This window comes from Cucumis melo, chromosome 4 (genome assembly GCF_025177605.1).
Source record: "Cucumis melo cultivar AY chromosome 4, USDA_Cmelo_AY_1.0, whole genome shotgun sequence".
NCBI classification, from domain to species: domain Eukaryota; kingdom Viridiplantae; phylum Streptophyta; class Magnoliopsida; order Cucurbitales; family Cucurbitaceae; genus Cucumis; species Cucumis melo.
This window is the reverse complement of record NC_066860.1, coordinates 8,035,651-8,047,978: the sequence shown is the minus strand read 5'-3', so window position 1 is coordinate 8,047,978 and position 12,328 is coordinate 8,035,651. Positions and strand designations below refer to the sequence as shown.

The window sequence follows — 12,328 nt, the reverse complement described above, 5'->3', positions numbered from 1 at the left end:
AGTTCACTAGCTGAAAAGTCTCTTGGATAAAACTGAGCAAGTCGACTAAGTTTTTGTCTATCAAAAGCAACAAATGAATTACTCGGATTCTAACAAGCTACACATAGAAGCAATTCTGTACTTCTTTCTGTAAAACGAATATTCAACACTTGAAGTTGATATCAATGATAGCATAAAAGACTTCAATATGATAATGATGCAAATTTGTAATTGGTTGAGATTTTTGACATTGTCGTCCTCAAACTAAAAACATAACATCCATTTTAAAATTTTCATTGTCATGACTATTACATAAATTAGAAACCCTTTCTAATAATGAATCCCAACCAGACACTCTCGTTGAAAGCAGTCTACCTTTACAAAAGTTGACTAAATTCATTACATTCACAATATGCTAATATTTTCTTTGTAATGCTTGAGACAAGTCATTTGTGATTTCCAATATATTTTTCATGAAATTCATATTGAAACAAAGTGAAACGACAATATTGAATTCATTAGCATCTGTGCTTCATATTTTTTTTTTCTGAATTTGATCCACTGTGCACAATTGTCTTAAGCACATCAACTATACTGAAGAGAACATTGTAACTAAACTCATTAAAGTGTTGTAATGTGAACCCCATCGAGTATCTTCTGGTCTTTTAACCATCATCTCTTGATTTAATCCTCGTCCACTTGATATTTCACCATTATTTAAAGATTTAAAAATTCTCATGCTATGTTTCTCTCATAGAATATCTCGACTTTTATTTGATGCTCCAATAACATTCACTACATTTGTAGCAATAAAGAAAAGACCGACAACTTTCACATGAATTTTTGAATGGAAAAGTATGATTTCTTACCAATTAGAATATTCTTTAAACCAAACTGGATTAAATCGTTTTGACTTTGCCCCAAATTTCTTGAATGGAAAAGTATGATTTCGAGGTTGACTATGACCTTTTGTAGATATGCTCTACGAACTTAATCTTGAATATTATAATTAAATTCAGAAATTCTAATCCTTAGACTAGGATCTTCAGGTAGTTCTCCTAAATTGATTTTTATATCGATCTAGCAGAATTAGGTATGTGTCTCTTTTTTTAGGATGATGATTATAGTTTCTATTGTTGTTTTTCTTTTAAAATATCTCTCCATATTGATATGTTGACTCTATAAAATTAGTATCAAACAATATGATTATTATGATTTATTACATAGATTGAAAAGTATTAAAACTAAAAGATTAAGAAGAATTTGAACTTACTAGTGAATTGATATGATACGTATATTCTAATAATGAACAAGAAAAAAATGATGAACGAAAAAAATGATCTTTTAGCATTTAATTCTGAAATTAAATTAAATAAATATATACATAAGTAATGTAAATGTGAATTTAAAATTTACATCAAAAAAAGAAAAGAAAAAGGAAAAAATAATACCTATTTTGTGGAATATTGTCTAAGAGAGTGAAAGTTTAGATCACCGACTTTGTTGCATTCTCAACCATTGCACTACAACCATACTTTGTTTAAAATGAAACATTAGTTAATATATATTTTAATCTGACACTTCAAAATTAATATTAAAATACAAAAACTGATAATGTGAGAGGGGCACGTGCATGAGAATTCCATCTACTACTAGACTAGAAGAGAACTATTAAAATTGATAGAAAATTTTTATTCTTTAAGTTGTAAAGAAACCTGTCATGTCTGTCCCTTAGTTAAACAAAGGCGTCTTTCATTTCCTGCTTCAAATAATGTTGTTGAATACAACTTTGACTTGGTGCACCAACATAGGGTTTATTTAAAACTTAAATACATGCTGGTCACTCCTACTTTGTTACTATAGTTGATGATAAATCAAAATACACTTGGATCTATTTTTTAAAAAATAAAAATGATGTTTTACAAGTCATTCCACAATTTTTTTCAAACTCATTGAAACCCAATTCTCAAAAGTAACAAAAACCTTTCGTTTTGACAATGCTTCCGAGCTAAACTTCAGAGAATTTTTTGCTAACACTAGAACTACCCACTAGTTTTCTTGTGCTTACACTCCCCAACAAAATTCAGTTGTTGAAAGAAAGCACAAACACCTTCTCAATGTAGCAAGAGCCCTGATGTTTCAATCTAAAATCCCTACAACGTTTTGGGGGGAATGCATATTAACTTCTGCATACTTAATCAACAGGAAACCAATGGTCCTACTTTCAAATCACACCCCTTTTGCTACCTTAATTAGCAAAAATGTAGACTACACAAATATAAAAACCTTTGGATACCTTGCTTATATCTCCACATAGTCAACAAATAAATCAAAATTTGAACTAAGAGCACAGTCCTGTATCTTCATGGATTTCCACCAGGTATGAAATGTTACAAACTGTATGACATAACTAAAAGAATATTTTTTTTGTTTCCAAGGGATGTCCTATTTTTTGAAGAGTTGTTTCTCTTCCACTCTATGAAAGAAGACAACAACCTCATCTCACATGACTTCCTAGAATAGTTTGTCATAACATGCCTACTATTTGATCATCTCGAGAAGAAAAATATAATCTCAAATCATGCTACTGAACATCGCATAGATGGCATATCTGAGACGATTCATGAAATAAGTAATGAGGAAGATCACAATGATGAAAACCTTAATGATCAAGAAACTTATGTTGAAATCCCAGAAGAAACCAATGACTTTGCCCCGAGAAATTGCTCCTATAGCACCAAAAAGACCATCAAGACAAAATTGTCCACCCTCACACCTAAAAGACTTCCATTGCAACCTTATTACCAAAAGAAATACACCATCCTCCACACCTTTTCCCCTCACTAAATACCTCTTATATGGTGCCTACACCTATAACCACAAAAACTATCTACTAAATGTTGTCTCTGTCTATGAGCCAACATACTATCACCAAGTACCAAAAAAAGTAGAAAAGCTTGCTTGCAAACTAAACAAATCAATATATGGCCCCAAACAGGCTTTAAGACAATGGTTTGTCAAGTTTTACATCAACACTATCTTCATATGGCTTCCACAAATCAAAATCTGATTATTCATTATTCACTCGAGGAAATGAAGACAACTTTGTAGGTCTATTAGGTATATGTAGATAACATACTACTAACTAAACCATCTCCCAAATCATTGACTTAGTCAAGAATATTTTAAAAGGGCACTTCAAATTCAAAGATTTTGGACAAACTAAATATTTTATGGGCCCTAGAATGTAACTATCTCGCTTTCAACAAGGACTCATGTCCTCCCAAAGAAAACATTGTCTCCAAATACTTGAAGACACTGGTTTCCTAGATGCCAAACTAGCTACATTACAAATGGATCCCAATCTGAAACTGTGTCAAAAGATGAAGAAAAAATCCTTCTTGAATATGACATTACATGCTATAGAAGATTGGTTGGAAGATTACTATATATTCAAATATGATCTAGACCAAACATGTACTTTGTCGTCCATTACCTTAGTCTATTCATCCAAAAGCCCATAAAAGCCCATTTAGATGTTGCACACCACCTATTGAAGTACTTGAAGAGATCACCAGGCCAACGTATTTTGATAAAACCAGTCGCCTCTTTTCATCTAAAAATCTTTGTTGATGCTGATTGGGGAGCATGTCTTAACACTAGAAGATTCATAACTAGTTTTTGAATCTTTTTAGGAGATTCCATAGTCACTTGAAAATCGAAAAAGCAAGCCACAGTCTCACGATCCTCTGTAGAAGTCGAATACAGAGCACTAACTTCAGTCACCAGTGAACTAATATGAATCACACTACTACTCACTGACCTTCACGTTAGACCTTTATTACCAACAACAGTGTTCTATGACAACCAAGATTGATTGTCGTCTTGTTCGAGACAAGATCGTTGATGGATTCCTCAAAGTCCTACCTGTTAAATCTAATCTACAACTAGCAGATATGTTCATTGACATTCATCTTCCAACTTGAGAAGGAGCATTAAGAGTTGATAATCTATTAGTTTGTTATAATAAAACAATTATAGTTCGTTAGTTACAACCTACTACCCAAGTCCTCTATGTAAAGAACTTGAGACATGTATTTAATTAATTAGTGGAGTTAGTAAAACAACTTCCTTTATTCAAACCTCCTTGTTAAATAATAATTTTAGTATAAGAAAAATATTGAATGCAAAGATATTTTTTCACAATTTATAAAAGACTGGTTTTAAAAAAATCAATTAGAAACTATGACAAATAATTTTCAAATTAGTTAATATTACTAAATTTAAAAATACACAAACTTAAACAATATTTTAAACCAACAAAGAAATGAAACAAAGATTTATATATTAAATTTTGCAAAAGAAGGTTGGTTGGCAGACTATGACCTTTTTACCATTTCGAAACTATCTCCTCACAACTACCCACCCACAAGTCCCACAATCATGGGCGATGGGGTCCCCCAATTAAACCTTATTATTATTTTTCTAATTTATTATTATGATTTTGGTAAAAAAAATATTTTTGTTTTTAGTTCCATTTGAAAACTATTTAATTTTTTAAAAATTTGTACTTATAGATACTACTTTCACTTTCAACTTTCTTTTATTTATTATTTACTTTTACAAATAGTTTAAAAATTAGAAACTAAAATTTGAAAACTAAAAAAAAAATAGTTTTCAAGAAGGGAAATCGTAAAAAATAACAAATTTGACAAATTGTTTACAAAATATAGCAAAATTTAATATCCTATCAATAATAGAAATTGATAGATACTGATATACTTCTATCAGTGATATTAATAGATAGTGATAGAAGTTTATCGGTTTCTATCATTGATAGAATAAATTTTTTGCTATATTTATTTAAATATTTAAGTTTATTTTACTATATTTGAAAATGATCATTTCAACACTTTTTTAGAATTTGGTTAAAAATTCAATTAATATACTTAAAAAATATACAAATCATTGTACCAAATAGGAATAAAATAGACTTAGTTTTCAAAATCTTAAAAAAAGAAAAAAAAGAAAAACTAATTACCAATGAGGTTCAAGTTTTTATATTTGAGTTATTTGTAGGAATGACAACTTCTAGTGGTGACCGCAGTTCGTTTTTTTTTTTGGCAAAAATACGAGGAAAAAGTGTTTTGGCAACAGTGTGCCAACACATGTCCTATTTTTTGAATATTCCCGTTTTGCCCCTAATTTTTAGTACATCATTTTTCTTCAATATAGTGTATTTCATAAATCGTGTTTATTTTAATTCAACTAATCTCGAGTTTATAAATCTAAAGAAATACATGGATTAAATAACCGAATTTGAAACAAAATGTATTTTTTCAGTTGGATATGAAATTATAACGTAGCCGAATTGATATTTAGTTCCGAATTTCAACAAATCTTTCTATTTTCTAAATTTGGAAATCAATGTTAGATATTATATTTGTTTTCATTTAGTTAGATTACGTAAATATCTATCTTTAATAAATTTTTAATATATTTATTTGTTTTCAAAAGTATCTCTATGAGGTATTCTTAATATATATTATTAATTAGATTTCGAAAAGAAATTTTTTCATAAATATAATAAACTACTAAATATTTATTGTAACGCTCCAAAATTTAAGGTAATTACTTTAATTATCTTTTAATTATCTTAAGTTTAAATTGTTGTAATTTTGGGTGTTACTTTGTTGCTTTAATTTGATTTTTTTGAAGATTGGATCTTATTGAAAAATATCCAATTGTTGTGTTTGTGGAAAGTTGCTTAGTTGTGTTGGAGAAGTTTTTGGAGAGAGAGAATGGAATTTAAAATAATAATTATATAATGGAAAATATAATTATTATTTGGTAAAAGATAATTGTGTTTTATTTGAGAATAGATAAAAAGAAGATAAAAGGGAGATTTGGTGAGATTTAAATGAGGGGAGAGAAGATTTGTTTGTTTTGAAATAAAATAAGGAAAATGATAGAGAAAATAAAATTGGTTTATTAATTGTGTTTAAATAGGCATTGAGACTCGTGCACAAAGGAAACCTTAATTTTTTTTAGAGAAACCCTAAACGCTGCCGTCACTCCATCGCCGCTGTCGGCCGCCGCATCCTTTCCTTTACCGTCCTCCGTTCGCAGCTCCGAGCCGAAGCAACGCCGTCCGAGCTGGTTTCGTCGTCATTTGCGTCGTCCCGTCGCTCACCGTCGCAAGGCAAGTCGGCACCCGTTGTCTTCAGCCACGCCAATTCGCCATCCGCCGCCCGCTTTTCGCCGTCCGTCTCTGTCCCGTCTCCGCCAGCATCTTTGTCGTCGTTCGTCTGCTGCGACTTACCCACGGAAAAAACTAGAAACCCAAGCTGCGCCGCCTCCAGCTGTTCCAGGCCTCCGGCCGTCCGTGCGCCTCCATAAGTCGTGTGAAGTCGAGCTGCCAGCTGCACGTGCGTTCCTGCAAGCCGCGCACGAGGAAGTCGAGCCGTCCCCCCAGTCGAGCACACGCCCGAGCCGTGCACGTTTCCCCGAGTCGTCCCTCCAGCCGAGCACGCACGCGAGTCGTGCGCGTTTCCTCAAGCCGTGTGCGTATGCCCGAGCCGAACTCTCTACTTCCAGCCGAGCTGCCAACCATTTTGAGCCGCCAAGCCTATTTTTGGTTCTTTTCCCACCTATTTTTGGTAAGTTGATTGGGTTTTTTGGCATACCCAACAAAGACTTAATTTTTGGACCTAAATAATTTTGGATTAAATTAAATTATTTCTCTTAAAGGACAGTTGGACCAAGTATTTTGGAGCGTGAGATTTCTCCAATTAAGGGCTAATTTATTGCAACCTCGACCTCGGGTAAGTTATTTCAACTGAATTCTTGTGTCCTTGGTCGTTTGATGGTTAAGTTATGTAAATTGGTGTTTTCTAACTATTTTGGACTTCGTTGCTTGGAAAACGTGATTTTACTGTTAGCAAATCTCCAGGTAAGAGATTCTACTACTAGATCTATGAGTGGAATTAAGAGATCGCATATATTTTTAGTTGTGCATATTGACAACTAGATTGCATAACGGCATGGCAATTAATGATGATATGATATAACTTGATGACGTGATGATGATATGTTACGTGCATGTTATGGTTAGGGTGTATGTTAGCTTATCCTATCAGAGTCGTACCTAAATGGGTGTCTTTAGGGATCACCACCTTTTTAGGACTGCGTAGTCCGACGGGATCGCCAATCTGGCATTGACATAGACATGATTCGAGTGATTCGACGGGATCGCTCGCAGCATGATTGTCTTAGTATTTCCTCCGGGTACACTACAGACCAGTTTGTTCTAGGTGTTTCTTTGGGATCACCAAAGACCAGTTATGTTCCTCCGGGATCACATGTTGCACATGTTCGGGAACGTGCCAGTTCTTGGGTACCACTTTTCAGGACTCTAATAGGAAGTTAACAGGCACCTAGTGGGACTAGTAGTGGGTCCTTTACTGAGTATATCTTTATACTCACTCTTTCTATTTCTATTTTTCAGGCAGAGGTAGAGGTAAGAGCAAAGGCAAGCTGGCGAGCGACCAGAAGTGACCGTGGCGAGCCATAGGGATCTTTTGCTTCCACTTTATGTCATGTCAGCTTTCAGTATTCACATTTTTTTTATTTATTTTAATCTTGTATTCCTATTTTATTTCTTTAAAATTAGATAGCATCCGAGTTAGGATTTTAATTTTTTATACTTATCTCTAATCACTTTGTTTATGCTTTTAAATAAAAATTTTGAGGTTTTGTTTTATTATTTTTTTATCTTAATTTTACAAATTTTATTTATCTTTTATATTAGTAATGACTTCGACTTAGTATGAGGAGTTTGGTCGTTACATTTACAGCCCTTGTAACAAAGCCCATAAAATTAGTCATTTTTTAAATATTCCAAGTTTACCCTTCTATCTTTCTTCTCCTCCTCACTGCAATTTTTTTCTATCGTACGTCTTTCTTCTTTTCCTCTTCTTTTTTTTTTCGCTATAATTTCTTTTCATATGTCTTTCTATCGCCTTTCTTTTTTTTTTCTTTTTTTTTTATTTCTTTTCATCGTCTTTCTTCTTTTCCTCTTTTTTTTACATCGTTTAAATTAGGATAACCAAATCGATCGTGTATTTTTTATGCCGTTTAGATTAAGGTAACCAAATCTAAAAGATCGTGTATAAAGAATGTTGAAAAAACGTTTAAATTGAAGTAGCTAAATCTAAACGATTGTGTGAAAGAAATAAACAATCGTGTACCAAAAGAATTAAAAAAAATTGTTTAGCCAAATATAAACAATCGTGTACCAAATTTTGAAAAAAACTCGTTTAGATTTGGGCCAAATCTAAACGAACGTGTAGTCAAATCTAAACGATCGTTTAACCAAATTAAACGATAGAATTGAAAAAATAAATCATTTAAATTTGGCTATCCAAATCTAGATTAAATCTAAACGATCATATACCAAATATATTATGCGCGTTGTTGATGGTGTGCTTGACGGGACATTTTTGGTATTTTCCATTGTGGACTTGTGGGCTTTTTTCATTTTTGAAATTGTTCTATACAATGTAAATATTTGGTTGCTTTGTCATATTTTTTAAAAGATCTCTTTCGGAAATATGTATTTTTAATAAATGTTTAATATATTCCTTAGTTGTATGATCTACAAAATATTTAATATATCTTTTAGTTGTTTGTCCTATTTAACCGATTAGAGCATTAGCTAGGATCAATTAATCTTATTTGTTTATTATAATTTTCGTTTCAAATTAAACACTTTAAATCTTATTGAAAAATGCCCTTTAAATCGATTAATTACGTGCAAAATTACATGTTATTAGTTTATTAAATCTCAACACCTAATAATCTGCTAATCATTAGCGAAACTTAATAGGCTAGATGTTTACATCTCATGTATTCACCTACCTCACTAAGTGTTAGTGGGATTATCCAACAAAATGTTGGATTTTTCCACTAAGTCCAAGGGAATTTTGGTCATTTGACTATTAAGGTCAAAGTCAAACTTTAACTTTTTCAAGTCAAAAGTCAATATTTTGACTTTTTACCATTTTTTCATCTTGACTAATTTTAACCTCCCGAGCATGAATCCGCATTCATTTTTTCAAAATTTAAATCAAATTTGAATATAAAACTGGTCAAAGTGTGACTTTTCAAAGTCAAAAGTAAACATTCTGACTTTTTACAACTTTGACATTTTCCATCAATTTCGAGCTTCCGAATATGAATCCGTATTCATATTTTTAATATTTAAATCACATTTAAACATAAAGCTCTATAACCGACGACTATATCACATATATTTGTCAGTTTCTTTCTCTTTACCTAATTCGAACAATTCGAATAATTCCAACATATTGTTCTAAGTTAATTCCATATGAACTAGCAGGGGAACCTAATGGACATATAGATCAGGGCTCCAACGATCCGAGATTAACTGGGTAAACTCTTTTAAATCAAGCTAATCAATATTCGTTAACTATCAGGTCATTCTAGTAAAGTCCTATAGTTGCACTCCCCTCACTATAAATATATTTATATTCATCTGATATAACCATTATCAGTAATTTAATCCTTCACAGGTTGTCTGTAACCTCGGCTGGGTCAAAAATACCTTTTTATCCCTGAGACTACATCTTGTTCCTGAAGTCCCATTGATCCACTATTAAACAATTGGTTTAAGGTCCAACCTATAAACCGAATTCCTCTCAGACCAGTTCAAGACTTGGATTCAATTCTTCAAGGAACAACATATCTACTAACCCTAAAAAAGGTAGGAGTGAATTCTGCTTTCACCCTATGTCCCTAGCCATTCAGCTGGTCTTACCTTTGAAATAGGAGACTTATTGGGCCAGCACCGTTGAGCTGTCCGTACTTATGCAGATTTAAGGATAATACCATTTGAACGAAAGTTCATAGTTAGTTTAGGATTAAGATTAAGTTACCTAGGTGATCATAATCCAAATAGTTAATTTATAAAGTCAGTGGTGTTATAACTTAAAAGTTTTAGGGATTTGAGGTAGGGCTTGAGTGCTTTGTTGGGGAAAAAATTAAAATGTGAGTTGATTTGATTTGTTCGGGAAGAGTGTTTGAATTATTATGTATTTTGAAGTTTTTAATATTTGGAGGGTGAGTGTTTTATTAGAGTATATGAATAATATTTTTTAGGAAAATTGTCGACAATGACATATTTGACAAAATGTAGTATAATTTGAAATTCTATCAATCATATTGATAGATAGTAATAGAAGTCTATCAGTTTTTATATCATTGATAAAATCCAACATTTTACTATATGTCGTAAATATTTTAATTTAATTTATTTTTATTTAAAAATGTTTCTATTTTTTATTATAATAAAAATTATGTATTAAGTCTATTGTTTCCTAAAAAAAGAAATCATATTCTTTAGAAATCTGGAATATTATTCTGATAATTTCTTTTACAAAGGTTTCAAAACTGCCTTGAAAATTCGTTATAATGTAATTTAAAACACGAAATAATGTGTCCGCGATAAAATAGAAAATTGGAACCCTAATACCAACAAAGTATACACACACACACACCCATTATTCAAAGCCCCACAATTTCCTCCATTAAAAATTCTTGAATTTTTTGTACTTGAAGAATAAAATATAGAGAAAGAGATAGAAATGGGGAGCCTCTCTGGCTATAAATACATATCCCATCAAGTGATCTCTTCATAAGCATTTTTGCAAACAAAAAAATCATAAAGAATTCAAACAATTAGAAATGGCCAAGGTTGTGGGCAACTCTGCCAAGATGATTGTTGCTTTCCTTTTCCTTTTGGCCCTCACGCTTTCCATGAATGGTAATTAACGAAGCACATAAGAAATTGTATAGAAAGAAATTATTTTATGAAAACCAGTTGTTACATGAGTTTTGTTTTTGTTGTTTTTTTCTTTTTTCACTTCAGAAAAGCAAGGGGTGGTGGAGGCAAAGGTGTGCGAGAGGCGAAGCAAGACGTGGTCGGGATGGTGCGGGGACACGAAGCATTGCGATCGGCAATGCAAGAATTGGGAAGGTGCGAAACATGGAGCTTGCCATGCTCAATTTCCTGGAAGAGCTTGCTTTTGCTACTTCAACTGTTGAAAAACTACCATATGCAGGATAATTATCATATGATGATCGATATCATCTTATCTCCTTCTCCATATCATTTCCCTTTCTATAAAATAAAAGTTTCAGTTACTTGTTTTCTTATATGGGTGTGTGTGGAAGGGATCTATATGTAATATTATTAGCTTTAATTAATGTTTTTAAGCGTGAGAAGTTTATGATGTGGTTGAAAAATCTGTGATAATTAAATATATATATATATATATATATATATATATATATATATATATATATATATGCTGCTATTTATCTTTAGCAGCTTGTTTTGTGTGTTCCTTCATCTTTGAATATTGAATAAAGTCATGACTTTGATGTACGTGAATTTTGTCTATAGGTTCAGTTCTTACCCTGCAATTTCTATATTGAAAACAAAAACTAGTTAAAATCAACGCTCTCATAAATTAAACATAACCTAAGAAACTTATATGGTTAAAAAGTATTAAATAATTACTTTTATTATTTTGACTATTTATAAAATATAGTAAAATATATATCACGTAGCTACGATGGACAATGATAAACTAAGATAGACTACTATCTCTATCATAATAGACATAGATAATGGTTTGTCTTGGTTTATACTCGCTTATCACATATAAATTATAATAATTATCGTACAATATAATATAATAGGTAAATATACTCCTAAAATACACAGTAAAAATTGTATAACAAAAACAATATCAATTTTTTAAAACAACAAAGTAATGTGAAGAACTAAATTTAAAATTTATATAAAAAAATGATTTTTTTTTGGTAATTTTAATAAATGTAACAAAACACCAAACTATTGGAAGTTAACCATTTTTTAAATATTCTAGATTTGTCTTTCCATCTTTTTTCTACTCATCGCTGCGATTTATTTCATCGTCTTTTTTTTTTTCGTTGCGATTTCTTTCCATGTCTTTCTTCTTTTCCTCTTCTTTTTTTTACGTCATTTAAATTTGGATAACCAAATCTAAACAAATGTGTACAAAAAATAGAAAAATCCAAAAGATTGTGTATAAAAAATCTTATTTCTTCTTCTTTTTTTACGTCATTTAAATTTGAGTAACCAAATCTAAACGACCGTGTACAAAAAAATAGCAAAATTTAAAAGGTCATATATAAACAATCTTGAAAAAAATTATTTAGATTGGAGTAGCCAAATGTAAATAATCGTGTAAAAAGAGTAAACGATCGCGTAAAAAAACAAATC

The 12,328-nt window shown here is 31.4% G+C and overlaps 1 protein-coding gene across 1 annotated transcript; it reads left to right on the top strand.

Annotated features, from left to right (window-relative positions):
* Window positions 1-10,667: 10,667 nt before the first annotated feature.
* On the top strand, window positions 10,668-11,446 carry LOC103495015 (defensin-like protein 1). Its single transcript, XM_008456441.3, has 2 exons — window positions 10,668-10,822; window positions 10,928-11,446. Exons 1-2 carry the CDS (start codon window positions 10,744-10,746, stop codon window positions 11,101-11,103), a joined length of 255 nt encoding a protein of 84 aa, XP_008454663.1. The 5' UTR covers window positions 10,668-10,743; the 3' UTR covers window positions 11,104-11,446.
* Window positions 11,447-12,328: the final 882 nt, after the last annotated feature.